This window comes from Cervus elaphus, chromosome 20, assembly GCF_910594005.1.
Source record: "Cervus elaphus chromosome 20, mCerEla1.1, whole genome shotgun sequence".
Classification (NCBI taxonomy): Eukaryota; Metazoa; Chordata; class Mammalia; order Artiodactyla; family Cervidae; genus Cervus; species Cervus elaphus.
Genome location: NC_057834.1, coordinates 114,900,865 through 114,922,724, shown reverse-complemented (window position 1 = coordinate 114,922,724; position 21,860 = coordinate 114,900,865). Strand labels below are relative to the sequence as shown.

The following is a 21,860-nucleotide window of genomic DNA, read 5'->3' as shown; positions in this document are numbered from 1 at the left end:
AGAGAGCATTTAACCACCTTATGAGACAGAGACTCCAGTTATTAGATTCCCTGCATGTTGTTTGTTTCCTCATCAAAAGAAAATGATGTTCTGTTTGCTTGCAGGAGCTAGTTTCAGAAGGACCAGTTCCCTGGGTTTCCAAGAATAGTGTAACATTTGTGGCTGAGCAGGTTTCTCATCATCCACCCAGTAAGTGACAGAGCTCCTCAGCTACATCCACTTTCAAACTGTTGTCTAAAGAGGGTCATAGAAAGCTCCGTAACTGAGGTCTCTGCACTGTCCTGTGTGCTATCTGTGTCTTCCCAGTCCTGTGAAGATTGGTTCCTCGTATCTGTTCCTGGTATGAGTTCCAAAGACTCTCTTAGCTTCACTGATTAATTAATATAAAAAGAAGGGATTTGGGAAGTCAGCTTTTAAGCTTCTAAAGTCATCTTTCACATCATGAGCTGTGCGGTAGCAATCTCAGCAACTCTGCAGACAGTTCATATAAAACAGATATAGTTTCAGTATGGTATGTTCCTAGCACAGTGGAAAGAATGCACGTCTTCCCATGTTACTTGCTGGATGCCATGTTAAGACTGATGATACTGTATGGGTCCAGGTTTGGGCTGGGGCAGCAACATGCTTGCTGATCAGAACAGACACCCTTTGTTTTTAAGCCCTGGGATTGGCCTCATGGTTCAGCAAGTTCTTCCCCATGTGGTCCTGAACAGGGGCTTGCACTGGGGAAACGGTGTAAAGGGCAGGTGGGTGATTCCTGACCACATTCAAGGCTGTTCTTTGAAAGGTAAAGGATTTTCCCCATGCAGCCAGTTGTTTCTCTGAGTTAAGGGAGTTGGGGGTGGGGGGGCATGAATGTTTATGGTGTGTATGTTTATAAATAAAATGAGGCTATATAGTGCACTAACTGAAACAATTTCTCCAGTTTCAGCCTTTTATGCTGAGTGTTTTAATAAGAAGATACAATTCAATGCTCATATCTGGACCAAATCAAAATTCCTTGGCATGTCAATTGGGGTGCACAACATAGGGCAGGGTAAGTCTGTGGGCTTTGGGTGGACTAGTGTTAATGGGAGAACTCTATGTCATTCTTATCTGTGCCGGACGTCTGTCTAGTAAGAGGAAATGACCCCAGAAAGTCAGGTTGGATGTCATTGTGTGCTGGGACGCAAGTGTGTTGGGGGTGAGAGCCAAGTTGAGATGCAAGAGAAACTGAATGGAGATTCCATCCCTTCTCTCCACAGGCTGTGTCTCGTGTCTAGAGCATGATGAACATTACATTCTCACGTTCCCCAATGGTTACGGCAGGCAAGTAGAGCTGGTCCACTCCTCTGATGCGCAGGCAGTAGACCCTGCTGTTCTTTAAGTTGTGCCCCTCCCTTCTTTCCTTTGAACTGTCAGCCTTACTGAAACTTTTGATTTTGCAGGTCTATCCTCACAGTGCCCTGGGTGGAACTAGGCGGAGAATGCAATATTAATTGTTCCAAAACTGGCTATAGTGCAAATATCGTCTTCCACACTAAACCTTTCTATGGGGGCAAGAAGCACAGAATTACTGCTGAGATTTTGTAGGTATTTTGTTTTTCTGCTTCGATGCTCCTTCTGCATCTCTGAAATAGTTTTCCTTTTGTCTTGAACCATAATTTCCATCAAAAATTGACCATTTTAGTGGTCCTGTCTTTGTAAACTTATTTTACATGCTGTGTTTCATGTCTCTTCCTAAAATCCCATCTCAGAAGGGAGACCTAAGAACAATCTGAGGTCACTGGTGGGATTTCTTTCCTAGGAACCTGACTTGCAAATAGGAAACTTAAGGAGTCTTCCTGGATCTCCTAGCTAACCCAGGTTATGTATGCCTAACTCATTATTGCTGGATTGGACCATGAGCTTGTCCATACAGGAGACCCTGTGGGTAGGTAGTGTCTCAAAGCCCTTGTAGTCCTTGGTTTTTTGTGTGCCTTTGCTGGGGAAAAACAGTAACCATTGTATCTTTGGTTCTGTTTGACACTCCAGGATTAGATGAAGATGGCTGTGCTGTCCCAAGTCCGCAGTCAGCTGGGTTCAGAGCCTGCCTAGACAAGGAGACCCTGCAGGGATTTCTCTGTCCTCAGAGGCCTCACTGGGAGCAGTGTTGCAGATGGCCAACACAGCCAGTTTTTTAGGGAGATAATTTAATTTTGATGATGGAGTCAACATCCAGAAAATTCTTGGGAGGAGGAAGGGACCATGAACAAAAGATGAAGTTTACTAAGGAACACTGTAAAATCCAAAATATTACTGCAGTCAGGAAATAGGGGCAGAGCTTAGGGAGCAGCACAATTCACTGCTATAATAGGAGTGCCCCCCTCAAAGAGGCAGGCGGGAGAAAAAGGATGTCCAGAACAAAGACATGGGTGGGCCTGCTTCTCAGAGTTCCTTACAGCAACCAGCACCAAGAGGAACTGCTAGCAGATTTTTTGGCCAGTCACAGCCTTCTGAAAGAGTGCTTGGTGGGCTCCTCAGATAACATCTTAATATTATGGCCCAGCCTGAAGATGAAAGTCTGGTCTCCATCATTGTATCCTTAAGCAACGCCTTCCCTGACCCTCATCGTAGCAGTGTTGCCCTTCATCTCCTGTGGTCACCTGGACGTAACAGCACTTGGCACCCAGAATTTCGGTGGCAGTGTCTCCCCACTAGACTGTGAGGAGCTCCTGTTTGTAGTCTGCTGTGATCCCAGCACCTAACATCTCTCATACCCACAGTTTCTGGGATCTTGAGTCCATTAGCAGCATCTTTAGGGCATTAATTCTTGTAGTTGGCTCTGAGAAAACCAGTTTTATTAATCTGCCTTTACAGTTGCTCTTCTGTGTCCTGCTCTGGGTAGGTAGGCCACAACTGACAAGATTCTTTGGTAGAGAAATTTCAATTTGAGACTGATACAAATGTGTTTTAATGTTTGTTTTTTGTTTTTAATGTAGTTCTCCAAATGACAAGAAGTCTTTCTGCTCAATTGAAGGGGAGTGGAATGGTGTAATGTATGCAAAATACTCAACAGGGGTAAGAACATGTGTTTTGCCACTTGTTTTAGGCGTCATTGAATTGTAGCCTGTCCCTTACTCTGGCTTCCTTCATCTGGAAATTTTAACCACCAAGATGAGCTCTAATGCCATCTCTTAAAGCCAAGCCTTTTCCTTCTTCCACCTTTCCCCAGCAGTACAGGTAATAGAATGATTTTTACTTTCTTGTCCCCTTAAAATACTCAGGAATAATATATGGGAAAAAGTGGTCAGAGTACTTAACATTAGGATTAGTTGTTTAGCTAGTCCAAGATATTACATCCCAATCATATTACATCCCAACACATAGCCACATTGAAAATACCTATTTTTACCAAGAGCCTTTACCAAGACTTAAACAATTTAGGCTTTAGGTTGCATATGGAACTCATTGTCTACATCACTAACATATTGTGAGATTTCATTATTAAATCTGTTAATGGGAAGAGTTGGCTTTTTCTCTTAGAGCAATGTGAACAATAAAACATCTACCTACCTTTTCTGTTTTCTAGGAAAATGTAGTTTTTATAGATACCAAGAAGTTGCCTATAATTAAGAAGAAAGTAAGGAAGCTGGAAGATCAGAATGAGTACGAATCCCGCTGGTAAGGAGACAACATAACTGGAGCAGCAGTGCTCTTGCTATTGGCCAGGCCTAGGTGCAGGGCCAGGCTGCAGACTGCATAGCAGGGGGTAACAGCACGGGCGGGGTCTGAATGCCTGGGTTCACACGGGGCTCCCCCTCTTGCACTGTAACCTTGACTGTAAGCTAACCTGTCTGCATCCTTTCCTGAAGTGGAAACCACCTCAGCACTGCTACAAGAACTAAATGAGATATAGATGGAGCCCGTGTATGATGCTTGACATATGATAAGTATCAAGTGGATGTTGGCTTATCACCATCTTTGTAGACAATCTGTATATAGGATATAGATACATCTCAAAACATCTTTAGGTCTTAAAAAACTTAAAAACTTGACAGAATAAACAGTCTTATTTGCCTAGACTGCCTGTTCATAGTTTTAAGTGGAAATCTATAGACTTTTATGCTCTGCTGCTCACACAAGGGGATCTTAGGATGGCTACTTTTCTAATCCCTATGCATCCTCACTTATAAAGCATTGTTTGGACCAGACTTTTCTAATTACCATCTTCCAGGCCTTGAGAAGAAGCCAGATCTCCTCCCCCCACCCCCCAACTTTAAGCCTCTGCAATGCTTCTCTTGACCCTTACTCTGTATTCAAACTGCTTCTCCCAGATTAATTCATTCCAGAGGAGTCTTCATGAAATGGAACGTCTCAGCTCCTCTCACCTCCCGTGTAGTTTATTTAATACAAACTGCTGTTCCCTGGGCTTATTTAATATAAGGGGACACTGACACCCTAGAGAGGTGAACTGACAGCCCCAAGGTCACATCGCTAGTTTAGAGGTGCAGCGAAAAGTAGTCTCAGTTGATCTTTCTCCTCTCGTCCCAACCGTGTATACAGCTTTCTGCACATGCTTTATTTCCTTCTTTGACAACTAGCAGTGGGATCTTCCGAGTCTGTTTTCCACTCCGGTGCCCTGTGTCAGCCTAAGGAGATTTAGTCTGTGAACTACATTTAAAGCCATTTGACTTGTACTGTAATTACGTTATGTTCTAGATGGCTCTAGCCTTTCATTTTCAAATTGCTAACTCCTCTCTCCACCAAGTACTTAGCACCTTCACTTCTTTTCTTTAGCCTTTGGAAGGATGTCACTTTCAACTTAAAAATCAGAGACATTGATGCAGCAACTGAAGCCAAGCATAGACTTGAAGAAAGACAAAGAGCAGAAGCCCGAGAAAGGAAGGAAAAGGAAATTCAGTGGGAGACAAGGGTAAGTTTGTTTTGGGGAGCCTGCCTCGGTCTGCTAGCTGCTGTTCCCCGAGCTGTCCTTCATTCATTTCAGTGAATACTGAAGTACCAAATAAGCATAGTGATAAATGAGATGAATATTCATTTCACTGTTGAGGGGGGAGCACATCAAATAATTAAAAGTATGATATAGAAGTACAAAACAAGTGTGTAACTGAATTTTCCCTCTTTCTCTAACAGTTGTTTCATGAAGATGGAGAATGCTGGGTTTATGATGAACCATTACTGAAGCGTCTCGGTGCTGCCAAGCATTAGGTTGGGAAACACAAAGTTTGCTCCTGGTTCCAGGGCAGGAGGCATAATTAAGCAACAATCTTCCTTTGGGAGAACCTATTCACTCCCTTCTTATTGCAGTGGTTCCTATCTCAGGGATACTGGACTTTCTGATGCAGATGAACACTTAAAGCGAGCAAAGCTTCCCTTTTTCCTGTCTGTGGCAGTTACAACGTTGATTTTGGTCTTGAGAAAAACTTCAGGTTTTGAAAACAAGATGTCTGCTCCTTTTCCAAATCCCACGGTATAAATCCCAGTCTTAAACTCTGCATTCTAGTACTGCTGTTGAGATATACAATACAACCTGTTTCCTAGTTCATATAATCTTGGGTTCTATATATACATATATACATATATATAATATAGCTAATGCCAGATTTTTCATAAATACTCCATTTACTGTAAATAGCAGTTCCTCTCAGTTGTTTTAGAAAATTTAGTGTAATGTATTAAAATCACGTGTTAGGAAATTTCATGGTCTCACCTATAATAACTTTTATTTTGGAATTGAACTATTATTGTATCTAACTCTGGACTATGGTTTAATTATACTCAGTGCTTAAGGCTTCATAAAGTAATTTTTCCAACCTTTTTTTTTTAATGTGCTTATTATTTTTATGAATAAACTTGGCCCCAGTTACTTGGCAACCTTGAATACAGGGGCTAGCTTTTTACAGGGACTCTTCAAATAATGAAGGGGGTCCATCCATCCTGTCCCTTCCTTATACTCCTCTGTTCTGTCTGTAGCCCCCACCATGCTATTCTTGTTTTAATTGAACTCTCAAATAGTACACATAGGGCTACCAACCTTTTATCCAAAAATATTTTATTGCCTTAGAGAATTTGGGAAGAACGTTTATTTTTAGATCTCCACCCCACATTGAAATAAAATATAATAAAAGGAATGTCACAGCAGCAAATGGCTCATTCTGAAGGGCAATACAGAATTAATCTTTATTTTTAAATACATTAAAAACAACAACACAGGTATTAGCACCTGGCATTTAGGTACTAAGAAGACACTAGTTACATAGGGCTTCTCAAGGCAGTCATACAGAACTGGATTCTCAATCTGAGAAGACCAGGACAGGCCAGGGCATCTCAAGACTGCTCCCGCAAGCTTTTTGGTTACACTTGGCCCACCCTGCTCATTTATCTCTGCAGCTGCTATAGTAACCCTTGGTCTGTTAGTCACAACGGAAGGGGAGGGTAGTAAATCAAATTCTATGATGCCAGTGCAAAAATTCAATGGAAGCCCTAAGGCAGTAGTAGTGTAACTTCATAAAATTCAAACACTTAAATGCACAGTGCTTCAGGCCAACGAGACTGCAGTTTATTTGACTATTTTATGGTAGGGGAGAAGGTTAAGTCTTGATGTGAAACCCCTGATATCAATAATGGGGATGGTACAGTCTACCAGCAGAGGAGAAGCTGGCAGGTAAGTTAGCTGCATCACGTCACAAGAAGAGTTTGAATCCTCACCAGAAGGGGTACCATCCTCTTCCAGCTCGTACTTCCCAAATCCAACAACCTGAAAAAGGCCAAAGACTTGTGGTGAGAGAGAATGCCAACCATGTTTGGGCAAAGACCTAGTAGGATCTAGGACACCAACCCAAACTCAGTAAATGGGCGAGAATGACAGGCCTGGAAAGGACCCGAGCTACAGCTCAGGTAACAATACTCACATGAACACTGAGCATTTTACTTCCTGGTCCTCTGTGGGCCTTGAACCAGTTGACTAGGTCTGATTTTGAGAATGACTTCAGTGCTTCAATCTTAATGGGAGAAGGGAAGATATGAAAGAAAGCTATAGAAAACTAGCAATATATTTCTGCAAAGATAGTTATGTTTTAAACATAACACCCTAGGCAGACATCCTTGGTCCTGCTTATTGTAAGCACACTATTTTAACATGATTGAGCTGGCTCCCAACCTTCCAGATAAAGATACAAATGAGCCTGACATACCTTCATATTTCTTAGCACTGACTGGCAGATAATAAGCAGGAGAGAATAGCAGATGCTCTAACTACAGCTAAGTACTATACAAGGAGTCAAACCCAGCACCCCTTAGTGTCATGGGTAAGTATTTGCCCTCTGGCTTCTAACAGGAAAACTGCAGAACCTCAAGAGTTGGGCTGAATGACGCCTCTGTGTTAAATACCCCTCTGCTTTAATGTCCTTTGGTAATTCACCACATAGGGTTATAGTATCAGAGCACTGGACTGTAGGACTCAGAGCTCCTTTAAATGGGATTTATTACTTGGGGCTAGAAGTTGTCACAAAGACCTACACACACAATCCTTAAATCTGGAGAAGGAACTTCATAAACACCAGAAGTTTGCAATTTTCTTTAGCAGAACCTGTTTTTCTCCCAAACCTTGTGAATCTGAATATATAATACAAAAACGAAAGGAAAAAAAATTATATATAACTGAATCACTTTGCAACAGAAATTAACACAACAGTGTAAATCAACTGTACTTCAATTGGGGGAGCAAGAGTAAGGAGAGGAGTAAGAATACCCAGCATCCTGCTCACTTGACCACCTGAGGCACTACAGTAGCCAGTCTGGAAACAAGATGTAATTTAATCACATCAAGAAATGGGCAAGTAAATAACCAACCCGAGATGAGTGCCCCCAGTCTCTCCTCCACACAATACTAATTTGCTTAGAACTGTGTCTCCTGTTAAATCAAGAATCCCTGTCAGAGCTGTTGTACTCTGAAAACCATGTTACTACCTCATGGGCAAGGCGGTCAAAGAGATACTGCCGGGTCACCACTTCGTTCCAGTTCCTGTCCACCTCCTCCCCAAGGTAGGTGTCCTCGCACTCCTTCAGCTTGATCAGAGCTGTGACCTGTTACCGTCAAAAAGACGCTCTCAGGCATGGCATCACACAAATATCCTCAGCATACTCAACCCTGTCTAGTCTGATTTGTGATGGACCTGCCAGCATGATGGCGAGGGACGGAACTAGGAAGACATGATCAGATTAAGAAGATCCAACCAGTCCATCCTAAAGGAGATCAGTCCTGGGTGTTCATTGGAAGGACTGATGATAAAGCTGAAACTCCAATACTTTGGCCACCTCATGCGAAGAGTTGGCTCACTGGAAAAGACCCTAATGCTGTGCAGGAGAAGAAGGGGATGACAAAGGATGAGATGGCTGGATGGCATCACTGACTCGATCGACATGGGTTTGGGTAGACTCCGGGAGTTGGTAATGGACAGGGAGGCCTGGCGTGCTGTGATTCATGGGGTCACAAAGAGTTGGACACGACTGAGCAACTGAACTGAACAAAGCTTAAGAACCCAGCACACAGTACTGTTAAGACTGGTGTCATGTGGGCTTGGGTGAGCCAACAAACAAAAAGACCAAGCCAGCACAATCACCTGGGTGTTGAATGCATCCTCAGTGAGGTTCTCGATCTTCTCCTCAAAACTTGAAAGAAACTCTTCTATCTTCTTATCAACAACTTCAGAGCTAAAATAAAACATCTTCCATTAAGTCATCACTGACCAGGTCTCGAGCAGAAGGCAAAGGAGAGAATTGGGTCTAAGGCATATTTCCAGGAAAGAGGCTGAAGTGATATTCTCCCCTAAGCTGTGGGAGGGAAGTGAACATTTGAAGAACCCCCACCCCTACTCCACTTCTAGCCCAATTCCCTGGTATCCTCATAGGAAGCAGTAGACAGCCATGCTGACCATTTCAAAGCTGAGGACCAACAAGGCCTTGTACCTTGCTTCCAGCCTGAATGCTATGTCAGGCATCTGCCTTTCTTGTCCTCAGATATGCCTGAAAAGAGGAAGCAGTGGCAAGCCCTGCACAGTCACCATAGGACTTGAGTCAAACCCTACAAACCCACTGGTAAGTCCTGGACCAGGCCATATATGAGCCACCTGCTGCAGCTGTGACTAAATGGGAAGCAAATGGTCAGGGCAAGGATGCAGCCTCTATTCTCTTCGCCAAGAAAACCAACAGCTGGGCCCTTCGTCTCACTTGTTTACTCACTTGTATTTGGTTGCCTGAGTCCCCACGGTGACAGAGAAGCCTAGAATCCCAGACGTGTTCCTACAGGTAGGGTAGACATGGTACCTATGGCCAGAGTGAAAAGTTCTATGAGCTCAGGTGCTCACCTGCACCCTGTCCTTGGAGGTGCTAGAGAGCAGTGGGAAGGGTTTCTGCCCATCCTTACTGGACCCCAGAGGTCCTGGAAGAGGATCCATAGATGTTCACTCTTGGGTTAGGGTAGGTATCCACCCCTCTCCCGCACTGAGGACCCCAGGCCAGCCTCTTCTGTTAATCTTGAAACTTGACCAAACTGACAGCCTGATCATAGTTGAAGATGCAAACTGCAAAAGTTTTGACAGTATGACTCTGCCGAGTATGACTCGGTAGGTATGACTCTTAAGGCCTGGGAGGACCAAAGAGCGCTGAGAGACTGTTGAGTCAGTACTGCTGATCGACTTAATCCTGCAAAGTAAGCCCCAGATCTTACTTGAGCTCAGTGCTCTTGTCAGCAGACTTACCCAAGGGTCTGCTTGGTTCGAAGGAAGTCAAAACAAGGCTCTTCCATATGCATCTGTAATTCAACATACTACCTATCAGCTCAACTCCTCCCAGCAGAGAAACCTCCATTTCTTCCCCCAAAAGTGTTACATGTGACCCCAGAGTCCAGCCTCCCTTACTGCCTTCTTAAATAGCCCAGGCCCATTATCCTGGCTCATACTAGGTAAAAAATGCTCAACAACCAGCTCACTTAAAAACCACAGATCTCTGACCACTCCGAGGTCCCCAGCCCCCAGGTAGACAGGCCAGTCCTCACAGTGAGCCAGGGGTTCCCAAGTATTGGGGCTTTCCTTTATACAACTTACCACAAGCAGCTCCATAAGAGTGTATTCTTTCAGACTCCTGGCACCTGACTGAGAGGAGAAGCTGATCAGACCATCTGAAAATCCAATGGCTTACAGGGCTTTTTAAAAATACAGCTCTTCTTGACAACCATTTATTCAGGTTACTACCCTGCTCTTCTCTTCCCCCAACCCTCATACCTTCTATTGTTATACTCCTGCCTTCCCACAAAACAGGTGTGTGCAGATGAGAATCATGCATAATGATTTGTATTCCCAGCCCTAGTCCAGAACTGCAGACAGACAGAATTGAGTCCAGTAATCCCTGACCTGCCAGCTCCTGCCCAAAACACACCAATTCACAACCCAAAGTCAAGGACTTGCAGAGGAACATAGGCTCTACAGACAAGCTGGACCTCTAGGAAAAGATTCAGGGCCAGAAACACAAGAAAAGGACTAGGTGACAAGTGAGGCCATGGAGTCCTGCCCAAAGCCCAGGCCAGAGATCTTCACGAGGTCAAACAGAGAAGTGACTTCCTCATGTAGAAAACCCAGGACCAAAGCACCAGATGAAGAGCCCCAGAGTTTGGGAAGTCTGAGACCAGTCTAAACAGACACAGGTCCCCAATCGTCCTAAAAGTGAGTTGGACCAACCACAGGCTAAAGTAGTCTATGGACCAATCGAGATCAGTGCAAAGCTCTTTCTTATTTTAAGCACCATCCCATCTCTCCAGAATGCTGTGGAAAACACACAGGATTTGAAGACGGAAGGTATAAATTTAAACTCCAGCTGGTATGACCTCAGGTAAGTGTAGGACCTCAGATTTATCATACATAAAATAGAGGTGATAAATCCTCTCTCTCAGGTGCTTTGAAAATATTCATTATGACTCTGGAAGCCATTCTATTTGCTGTGTGTTGGTTGACTATGTTTACTTTGGTCAGATTTCAAAACTGTCCTTTTAACAAATGTCCTCTTGCTCCCTGGAGTCCTGACTGGTGAATATGTAGGAATTTCCAGCCATACTTCAGTTCTGTCCCTTTGGACTAGTGGCTGGGTGATTAATAAAGCACTGTGATTGAAAAAGGATCCATTTCACTGACAGGAGCAGTTCTTAAATGTAATTGCTTCAAGAGGACACATGACCCCAAGCATAAAACTACAGTGTAACCACAAACAGGCCTTGAAGAGCATAGGATCACTTCTCCCAGACACTGTGGTCCTTTCACTAGTCTTTAGTGTCTAAAAGACACAGCCATGAGGACAGCTATGTGCAAAGGGGCCACTGACCTGGTAATATACAGTGACTTCAGAGTTGGCATCACCCCTGTTCAGAGCTCTCACTTTGCACAGGTGGTGGCCACTGGGTAGCTCCACCACCTGGAACTGCACAGGCATCTCCTGCTCCAGAGGCATGAAGCTCAACTTGCTGCAAAACAATCATACGGGTCACCGAGGCGGAGCCTTTATCCTCCTGCTCCTGCCCCCAAAATGGAAAGTCAGGCCTTCTACACTGCCTACTGAATTGCTTTGTTTATATAACTAACCTCAAATAAACCTACAAGAAGCATTTCCATTACGGATTTAGTAACAACTGAATTTTGGTCTCAGGGTCCTCTTGCTATTAAGAACACATAACTCCTAAGGAGAAAACTCAGACCAATACTCACTCAACAACATATTTCAGGAAATCTGTAGATTCCTAGGGAGTGAAAGAGAAGAAAATAGCTATATCAGGCTCTACTGACATTAATTTCACCCCAAACCAACTAATACCAATGTTCTAAGTGCGTGGGAAGCCCTGGAATGCATTAGGAAAGCAGATATAGTCTGTCACCCAAAATGCTGATCATTCATTCTGGGTTTATTATTCATTCACTGGGATTATCATTCATTGATTCAATATTGATTATGTTTGTTGAATACTAAGTGGCTCTCAACTGAAGTGGCTCCTTTTCTGTTCTCCCTTGGTGCTTTGTTTACTGTCCACTGTGAAACTTTCTCCACTGCGGGGTCAAACTTAGTTGTCTGGTTTACCCCACTAGGCTGTGTTTTAGAAACCTGGATCTATTAATACAGAGCCTGGCATAGAGTGAGCAACAGAATATACTTGATACTAAGTGAATGATGTATATATACGTACACCCCTCAGCCCTCCCCAGCTCCCACTTTAATCTCTATATTAAACTGTTTGTAGTTTCCACAATCGTCAACAAATGTAACCAATACCATGTATTTACCAAACCCATTTAACTCAAAATTCGGTCCAATACCAGAAGTCTCCTTCATAAGAAATTCTTGTCCAGCATTGAAAGGGCCAAGTTCCCTTCTAAACAGACTGTGATGATGCTGGCCTGCCAAAACTACAGAGCTTCCCCTTAAGGGAAGAACTAAGAGAATTCCAGAGCACAGAACAGCACTCATACCTGGCCGGCACCAACAGAGCCCTGACACTCACTGTGCTGGTGACATTTCCTTGTACCAGGCCCTCAACAAAGAGCTGGGCTTTGAATTCTCTGACGAAGCTCAGCAGAGACTCAAGGGATAGGCCATCCATCAAAGCGCGATACTTATCAATCATAGACCAACGGGAATACTCCAGGATTAAAAGCCGAACGTCTCTACAGAGAGCAGGAAAAAAAAAAGTCTTATTGTAAGAAATGAATCTTAAGGGTACAGGATTGGGTTAAGTTTCTATAGATGATGTGTTTCTTTAAAGAGACAATTTCTATCACTACTTAAGATAGGGAAACAATGTCATAACCACCAAAAAGCATTTAATACTGCATATATAGACTAATACATAGATTATTAGCTCATTGGTAAAACTTATCTGTTTCAATTGCAAAATAAAACATTTCACACAAGCTGCCAAATGAGTCACAAACCAATTTAATATTACTATTTTAATTTCAAATCTCACTAGCATTTATTCATTACTGGAAGTGACCATCATGGGTATCTATTATACAATGACAATACAGCATAATTAACTAAGCCCCTCCCACACAGTAAGCTGTTTAAATATGGCCAAGTTACCTAACATTTGTGACTCAATTTCATTGGTAAAACAAGAGAAATAAAAATGCCATACTATTGTCAGTTTTGGTGAGAATTAAAAAAATACACTTAAAGTTCTTAGATCTAACACATACCAAATCTTCAACAAACAAGTTATTACTACTCTACCACATTTTAACAAAGTAGTATTCAGGAGTTATAGGATATATGGGGCTATTTTTCATCATATAGTTCCAGACTATAGTTCCAGACAACTCTCCTTTCCCACTTATATTTGGTTATTAGTTTTTATGACTTTTTGTGATCAGATTTTCAGTTATTACATGTCTGATTCTTAACTACTCTCTCCCCTGCTTTCGAATTTTGGCCATTTATGGTCTCATTATAACTATGTCTAATGCAGGGTATTTATAGATGCCCAACGAACAGGACAAGCAGGGGCTTGCAAGCCATGTGCATAAAGGGCTGTATCTGCTCAGAGGGGACTTTTTCCCCCCTCCCACAAAGGCTCTACCTGCTGACAGAGCCTTTTTACCCCAAGAGTGTACTTTTTTCTGATTCACACAAAGGTACCCGATAAGCTACCACTGGCCCTGGGTTAAAGAACAGGTTCTGGTGAAAGGCGCAAGACAGTTGCCTATTAGCAGAGGGCTTAAGCATCAGCATACAGACTGTCCAGAAGCATTTCTGCTCTGTTATGCAACCTGGCTGAATTCTGGATAGTTGCAGTTGTCAAATAAATGACCTGTTAGGCAATTTAACTGAGCTACTTATCGTAACATCCAATACACTAAGCAATTTTGAGCAACAACAAAGCACTTTTTGAACTGTTTTTTACTTAGAAACTAGGAAAAAACACTCTTTTAAAACCTGTAGCCTCTAATTAAGTACAGCAGACTGCTTGCAGTCCTCCTCACTGATAACTACTTACACTGAGTTTAGAAACTCTCTAATTCTATGGGCTAGTTTCCTAAAACACAGCACAGTTCTATCACATCTGAATCAGCACTAAAACAACAGCCTCACTCCCCACACTTAATTCCAAGGAAGGCAAATAGTTTTAGGCCTTCAAAATATAAGCTGATTCCATGTATACCCACTTGGCCAGAGTTTCAGGCTTGATGAGGATGTTAAAGTAGGTCTTCTTCAATTGCTCAGTTATCATTGTAAACACAGCTGGTGTGGAACTGAACTCCGCTAAGTAGTCAATAATAAGCTGAAACAGTAGCTAAGAAGAAAAGAAAGAAACACCTAAGTGGAGAAACATGTAAATCCACTGATTTTTAGGGGGAAAACTATTTCCCATTGGTTTCTACCAAGGGTTCAATATGATAAAATAGGCATTGTGTGGGACATAAGTACTAATGACTCAAAGAATCTTTTTTTTTTTTCCTTAACCCATGGCTACACCAACTAGCTTTTTTTTTTCCAGTAATACATTTATTTATTTCTGGATGTGCTGGGTCTTCATTGCTATATAGGCTTTTCTCTAGTTGCAATGAGTGGGGACTACTCTCTAGTTATGGTGCATCAGCCTCTCAATGCGGTGGTTTCTCTCTTGTTGTGGAGCACAGTCTATGATGCATGGGCTTCAGTAGTTGCAGCATGTGAGCTCAGCAGGTGCATCTCCCGGGTTCTAAGCACAGGCTCAATAGTTGCAGCACACAAGCTCCAGGGCATGTGGGGTCTTCCCAGATCAAGGATCAAACTGGTGTTTCCTACACTGGCAGGTGGATTCTTTATCACTGAGCCACCAGGGAAGCCCGTCCCTCAAAGAATTTTTAGGAGCTAAAATTCTCAATAATTATAAAATCTTAAGGAATAAATTTTCTTTTTTATAATTTTCAGAGTTATTTTAAAACATTTTTCCTTCCAATTAAACTTAATTTTATCAAGCATCTCCACTGCCCCTAAATTTGATTTTTTTTTTCCTAAATTTGATTTTAACTGGAACTGGGAGAAGGTAATTTAGGAAATAATGACTTTGTATCAACCTGTGCTATCCAGAAACATGTGGAGTCTTCTCCCTTAAAATCTTTTATATGCTTCAAAAAGATTTATAGTTTTCTTTAGATAGGTTCTGCACTTTTCTTCTTGATTCTTACATATTTGATTATTTTTCTCAACAGTATAGTGGCATATTTTTTCCCAATCCATTTCTAAGTGGTTATTGCACTATAGGAAAATGAGCCATTGATATACTGGTCTTATGATGAGTCATATCACAAATTATTTTTTAAATTCTAGTAGTATCTTGCAAAGAAAAATGCTTTCTCTCTTCCAGGTATTTTTATTTTTTCACTTTAATGTAGTAGCCAGAAACTCTAAAAATAATGTCGAGTAATAGAAGTGATCGTGGGTATCCTTGGCTTGTTCCTAATTTTAATGTTCAGGATTTCATCAGTTAGTAGAACATCTGCTATTGTTCTTTTAAATTAAGATTTTTATTGTGGTTGAGTAACCTCCCTCCATTCCTACTTATCAGGAATGACAACTCAAATTTATCAAATAATTTTGGGGGCATTTATCACTATATTCATGTAGTGTTTCTCAACTGACTTTTGATATGATTTATGTTCATCATCACTATATTCACACAGTGTTTCTCAACTGACTTGTGTTATAATGATTTATAACAACTTCGTAAAACTGAACAACCAACTCTGCTTTGTTGGCACTGGTCATGGTGAAGTATTCTTTTTGTTATATTTGAACTTGAACTTTCAAGTTTTTAGAATGCTTGACTCTGTATTTCATAGGTGTAAATGATCTCTAGTTTTATATATGTATCTATAGTATTTATAGCAAGTTTTAATGTTACATACAGTAGGTAAGCTTCATAAAATGAAGAACCTCAAATACTATGGTTTGTATTTCTAAAAAGCTCTCCAGGTAATTCCAAAACATACCTACCAAATGACAACTACTGTATTTGGCTTTAATATGTTTGGATTTTAAGCTATATTATATTTACGCTTTTGAAGGTTACTAAAAGATCCCATGTTGTCTCCTCCTAAGAACAATTTTTGTTCTCAGGGGAGACTGACAGGTAAAAGGGTATAAAGGGTATAAAGAGGGTATAAAGAAGAAAACTATACTCTTTTCTAGGGTTTTTGCTAAGATACGGAGGCTCTCACCTCTTGGCACAGGTCTAATTACTATCAGGTCCTCTCCTCCAGATTTTTTCTTAGATGTACCCAATTCCCCAAATGTTAATATATGTTCTACCCAAGAAACCAACATATAAAATTTGTTGTTGGGTACATTATTTTACCTGGTACTTGGTATTTCTTCCTTTACTTATGAAGTACTGACAAATGACACTGAAACATATTCTTTACCAAAAGATAAATCACTAACAAGATATAAACTCTGTTTCTAAAGAGTCATAAACTTAGAAGGGAACAAGATGCACACACTTGAAACAATGGAAAAGACTGTAAGAAGACAAAGAAAGAACACAGACATCTGAGTTCTACTCTTCGTCAGGGCATCAGGGAACATGTCAGGTGTTTTAAATCTGTCCTTGCACTATGGCATGAAATTACACTCAAAAAAGAAAAGAAAGAAAGAGCTAGTCACTCAGTCATGTACAACTCTTTGTGACCCCATGGACTGTAGCCTGCCAGGCTCCTCTGTCCATGGAATTCTCCAGGCAAGAATACTGGAGTGGGTTGCCATTTCCTTCTCCAGAGGATCTTCCCAATCCAGGAATAGAATCCAGGTCTCCTACATTGCAGGCAGACTCTTTACTGTCTGAGCCACAAGGGAAGCCCAATTACACTCAAACAAGTCCTAAATGCCAGTGTTGGCTGCAGAGAAATTGACAGCAAAGAGGAGTGTAATCAAGTCTGAAGCACAGGCTGTGCTGTATCTATTACTAATGCATACAACACTAATAAATGTAATTAATTAAAGAATATATGCTGATCTTATATGTGCCCAAAGTCCGAATATCTGCCATCAGCCAAAAAAACCACAATAATCTCCAGGCCAGAATACTGGAGTGGGTAGCTGTTTCCTTCTCCAGGGGATCTTCCCCACCCAGGAATCGAACCAGGGTCTCCTGCATTGCAGGCGGATTCTTTACTAGCTGAGCTACCAGGGAAGCCTAATAAATGCAATTAATTAAAGAATATATGTTGCTCTTGTATGTGGCCAAAGTTGGAATACCTGCCATCAGTCAAAATGACCTAATCATCTATATTAATACATATTTATTTTCATATATAGCACCTCATGCACAAACCTCTATGCTTGGTGCTATAGGCACAACAAACAAATACGAAGTTTTAAAGTTGTCTGCAAAGAAATCAGAGCACTGTACTTACAGGTAGTTTGTGGTTGAATCCCTTCACTCGAATAATTAAACCATGTTCTCCAGCGACCAGCTTATACTCCAGCTGTGCCACATCTGCTTCATAAGCTGGTTCCGCAAGGTTATGGGTAAGGATATTGACAAAGATATCAAAGAGGACCACACTAAGAGTATAAAAATGCAAACAGCATCATTAACTGACAAGAAATAGACAAATTTGCTTCAACTTAGAGTAAGAAACTTCACTTTTATAAAGATGTTAATTCACTACTCCAGAATGTGAAACTCTATATACTAACTGAGCTCAAAGGTAAATACAGCTCAGTGGGGCTCAGTGTCACAGGGGCATTACAGAACTCCCACCTTCAGCAGTGTTTCCCTATCTTTTTCATGTCATGCACACATAGAATATGATGGTATTTATATTGCACAACGGGATAAGTGTAAAATACATGAAAAGCAACTGGCCCAAATGCTCTGGCTATCCCTGTGGCCTAGGTTTTCTGACTGACAAATTAAAAATCTGAGGGAAGAGAGGAGGGTCATGCATTTTTTTTGGGGGGGGGGCGGGGGGGGGGCATGTGGAATCTTAGTTTCCCAACTAGGAATTGAACCAGAGACTGATGCATTGGAAATGCAGAGTCCTAACCACTGAATGGCTAGGAAAGTCCTGTAATGCACTTTTTAAACTGGATATTAATAATGTTAGTGCTGTTTGTCAGTTTAAGGCTGGATTTTACAGGTTAAGAGGCAAAAGAAAGGAAGAAATGTAGTAAAATTTCCTGAGCACCTCCTATGATTCAGGTACATTTTAGGCTCTCTGACCTCCCACAATACAGCTATCTACATAAGTGTGTAAATAATTTGCTAAGAATGAAGTAAAATCAGACTCCTTGGCAGTCTAAAAATACAGGTCAAGAGAACCACATTAGTCCTCATTATATACTGGAAGCTAACCCAAGCTCATCTTTAAAGAACCTTCTCAATCCAGTACAAATAAGTGCTGGAGACAGAGAAGCCACAATTCCACCTTAGTGATTAACACAAATAATTTGTTTTGGGCACATAAAAAACACATAAATGAGGAGCACAGCTCAAGTACTGACAAAGAGAATGATATAATGATTCAGAAATAAGTCTTTCAATAATTAAAAAATATATATACATCTTTCAGAAAAGAGAACAATTTCTTACTTTGCTGCAGACTTCTGTATCAAAGGTGAGATCAGATGGAAACGTATATATGCTAAAAGAAAAAAAGACCCTAAATAAGAAACTAATGGCCAGAGGCCTCAAATATTTCATACATCTGTTATCTTCCCCCAATATGATGATGTTTTAAAAATTCTGAAATAAACCACTCATCCTTAAATCATTACATTTTTATCCTTAAGGGTCCTTATAAAGTAATATTTACCATTCCAAACAGTGTCCAGAAGGCAAACTTTAATCTATAGGAAAATCACATATATAGACAGATAGGCAGAGAGGTCTATGAATACTCTTATTATCAATAGCCTTGGTCAGGAAAAATGCATACAGAGGTATACATGTCAAGAACATTAAGGGAAAAATACCAATGCTCACAGAAAGTTGTATCAGCACTATTCCAAGGAAGCAGAATAAATGTTAAGAACATTTTTAGAAACTCATAATCTATCCAAGAAAAACTGAGTAAACACCTTCCCAGTGAAGTCAAGAATCCCTCAGAACTACAGTAAAGTTGCATCAAGGCTAGGGATATGGGTTAGATGGCAACCAAGAGCACCCAGCCTTTGATTCCAACTTGCTTCAGTAAGTTCCTATGCTCTGCACAAAAACACAAAATTTAAATAGCAACACAGTTTGGGCTACCATGTTGAACATAAGAGCTTCAGAGTCTGGTTAACTGTATACGCTTCCTTTAGGCTGAGAAACAAAAGAGTACAAGGAGACAGATGGAGGATTTTCTCACATTTGTAATGCTGGACTTGGCTATCTATCGTGTCTAAGAATAACTCCTTTCAGCTTACTCTTATTCTTGTTCTCTTTTTAATAATAATGTTCAAAAAACACCACCTGTTGCCTGAGACAACCAAACACCTGGCTCTGCTTTCATTTACTGAAAAAAAAAAAATAATAATAATAATTTCATTTTATGCTTGAATCCTTATCTGTTCCCTGGAATCTGCAGTGTCCGTAAGAATTTCTGTGACAGCACAGGAGCATAGTATAGATCTGATAGGTAAGCCTGGAAAAGGTCTTCAAGTAGAAAGGGAAGAGGAAAGGAAGGGAGGTGACAGACAAGAGGTAAAAGGTTGTGAGAAACTAGAGAAAGATTTGTTATACTTATTTCACTATTTTTAAGGAGGGAAACATTTTACCTTTGGGGATTTTGAATTTGTTGTCTTTCTTATACCACAGGCAACCTTGTGGAGTATTCACAATTTTAACAGGGTATTCTGTCTCTGGACAATCAAAAGCCTTCAACATGAAATCCGTGGCTAACAAAAGCAAAAGGTAATAAATCACTCGGTTATCACAACAAAATCTCCATCAATCTGTTTTTGGTTTCAGAACTCTTTAGGTAACTCTTTTTTGAGGCAAAAAACATGTCAAATTCAAATGTTAGAGTACAATAAATTAGTAGAACAATACTAAAAAGAAAGTCCTCTTGGCCTTAAACTACATGAATTCTGAAAATCTGTAATTTCCCAAGAGCTGACCAATTTTAACTGTGAGAGGGACCTTTGGTCAAAATAACTGTATAGACCAATTTATGAATGCATTCTTGAATGAGAATATCTTTTACCAAATTTACATATTTTTGGAAGTTAACAAATAAAATTAACCATTTTAAAATGAACAATTCAGCGGAATTAAGTACACTCACAATGTTGTGCAACTACCACTTCTTTCTAGTTGCAAAACATTTTCATCAGCCCAAAAGGAAACCCCTAAACCCAATAAGCAGTTGCTCCCATTACCCACTCCCCCCTGCCACTGGCGACCATCAACCTGAGTTCTGTGTCTCTATGGATTTACCTATTCTGGGTATTTCATGTAAACAGAATCATACATGTAACCCCTTTTGTCTGTCTTCTTTCATTTAACATGTTTTCAAGGTTCACCCATACTGTAGCATATATCAGTACTTCATTTCTTTTTATGACAGAATAATACATCATTATATGTATATGCCATAGTTTATATATCCAGTCATTTATTATGAACACTAGCTGTTTCCACCTTTTGCCTTTGTGAATAATGCTGCTATCAACATGCATGTACATGCATTTGTTTGAATATCTGTTTTCTTTTGTATACCTACAAATAGAACTGCTGGGAAAAACGGTATTCTGAGTAAATTAGTTATATTTGTCCTAGACCAGTGACTTCCTCACAGTTAGAATTGTTTTCTATTGTAAGCTAGTAGACAGGTTAACACACACATATACCTACCGGGAACAAAACTTCTGAAAATAATACCCTTTCTTTATTCAATGAAACATTTTGCTATTTTCCATTCTGATTTTTTTTTTAATGCTTTCACAATTCAATACACTGGGATGAAGCCTGTAGTTTGAAAACCTCTAGAACAATCAGACAAGATAATAGCAATGCCTGCAGGGACTGACATGAAAGGATCAGCCATCATTGACCAGAAAAAGTCCCAGGATCTATGCTTACGCCCTGTTTCCTGTATTCACCAACTGAACAGTCCAGGACAAGTCACTTTGCTTTTTTGAGCTTCAGTTTTATCATTCAGAAAAGTAAGAAAACTGTAATGCTCATCACAGAGATGACTGGGAAACTTAAATATGAATTCAAAGGATACTCTGTAAAACATACTATACAGATGCTATTTAATATTAGTACATGGATGGCTTATGTATAATGACTGATATTTCACTGACCTATGTACTTGTTTTCAGCTGGAAGATGAAGATCTGGATTCAATTCAAAATCACTCTTCCATAGTTCAGCCCAAGAGTTTTCAATATCTGTAGAGATAAAAGACAAACTGATCCAATAAAGAATGCAAAGTTCAGAATTCTCATAATAACAAACCAGTCAACAACTGGTCTTCACTAACCAATTCTTTTTTCTCAGGAAAACTGTAAGTGACATAACCAGAGTTTCCAAACTCCTGCTACTCAATGGGTGGTTTCATCAGCATTGTTATCACCTAGAAAGTTTGTTAGAAACACAGAATCACAGGCTCAACTCTAGAGCTGCTGAATCACAATCCATATTTTAATAAGACCTCCAGGTGATACATATGCACACTAAAGTCTGAGGGGCACTTTTCTAAAACACAGTTGAAAATACCCCCAGGCTACCAAGATCACAGGATTTTCTAACTAATATAGATATAAGCATCACAGAAAATAATTTCTGGCAAAGTAATATAAATCATTTTCATTTCAAAGTAAACTTCTTAAAAAATAAATACTATTTTCCCCACAGGAACTACCAGACA

General features: G+C 40.5%; 2 protein-coding genes across 11 annotated transcripts in view; one reads left to right on the top strand and one right to left on the bottom strand.

Moving 5' to 3' along the window:
• Positions 1-5,797, top strand: part of OSBPL9 (oxysterol binding protein like 9) — a 161,441-nt gene extending 155,644 nt beyond the window's left edge. For 8 of the 9 annotated variants that reach the window (XM_043877048.1, XM_043877047.1, XM_043877046.1 and 5 more), the window contains 8 exons: positions 105-189; positions 926-1,036; positions 1,245-1,308; positions 1,428-1,568; positions 2,961-3,039; positions 3,551-3,642; positions 4,759-4,894; positions 5,113-5,797. In XM_043877048.1, coding sequence (XP_043732983.1) covers positions 105-189; positions 926-1,036; positions 1,245-1,308; positions 1,428-1,568; positions 2,961-3,039; positions 3,551-3,642; positions 4,759-4,894; positions 5,113-5,187 — 783 coding nt within the window. In that variant the 3' untranslated portion in view covers positions 5,188-5,797. The other variant, XM_043877049.1, reaches the window with a different exon arrangement.
• A 224-nt stretch (positions 5,798-6,021) lies between these two features.
• The window catches only part of NRDC (nardilysin convertase), a 105,917-nt gene continuing 90,078 nt past the window's right edge, over positions 6,022-21,860 (bottom strand). For both annotated transcript variants that reach the window (XM_043877042.1, XM_043877043.1), the window contains 15 exons: positions 21,295-21,381; positions 19,762-19,881; positions 18,593-18,644; positions 17,412-17,562; positions 14,181-14,308; positions 12,518-12,680; positions 11,730-11,761; positions 11,350-11,488; positions 10,083-10,130; positions 9,738-9,790; positions 9,220-9,303; positions 8,601-8,691; positions 7,948-8,064; positions 6,891-6,980; positions 6,022-6,736 (listed from right to left, as the gene is read on the bottom strand). In XM_043877042.1, coding sequence (XP_043732977.1) covers positions 6,539-6,736; positions 6,891-6,980; positions 7,948-8,064; positions 8,601-8,691; positions 9,220-9,303; positions 9,738-9,790; positions 10,083-10,130; positions 11,350-11,488; positions 11,730-11,761; positions 12,518-12,680; positions 14,181-14,308; positions 17,412-17,562; positions 18,593-18,644; positions 19,762-19,881; positions 21,295-21,381 — 1,553 coding nt within the window. In that variant the 3' untranslated portion in view covers positions 6,022-6,538. The remainder of the gene's footprint in view (positions 6,737-6,890; positions 6,981-7,947; positions 8,065-8,600; positions 8,692-9,219; positions 9,304-9,737; positions 9,791-10,082; positions 10,131-11,349; positions 11,489-11,729; positions 11,762-12,517; positions 12,681-14,180; positions 14,309-17,411; positions 17,563-18,592; positions 18,645-19,761; positions 19,882-21,294; positions 21,382-21,860) is intronic.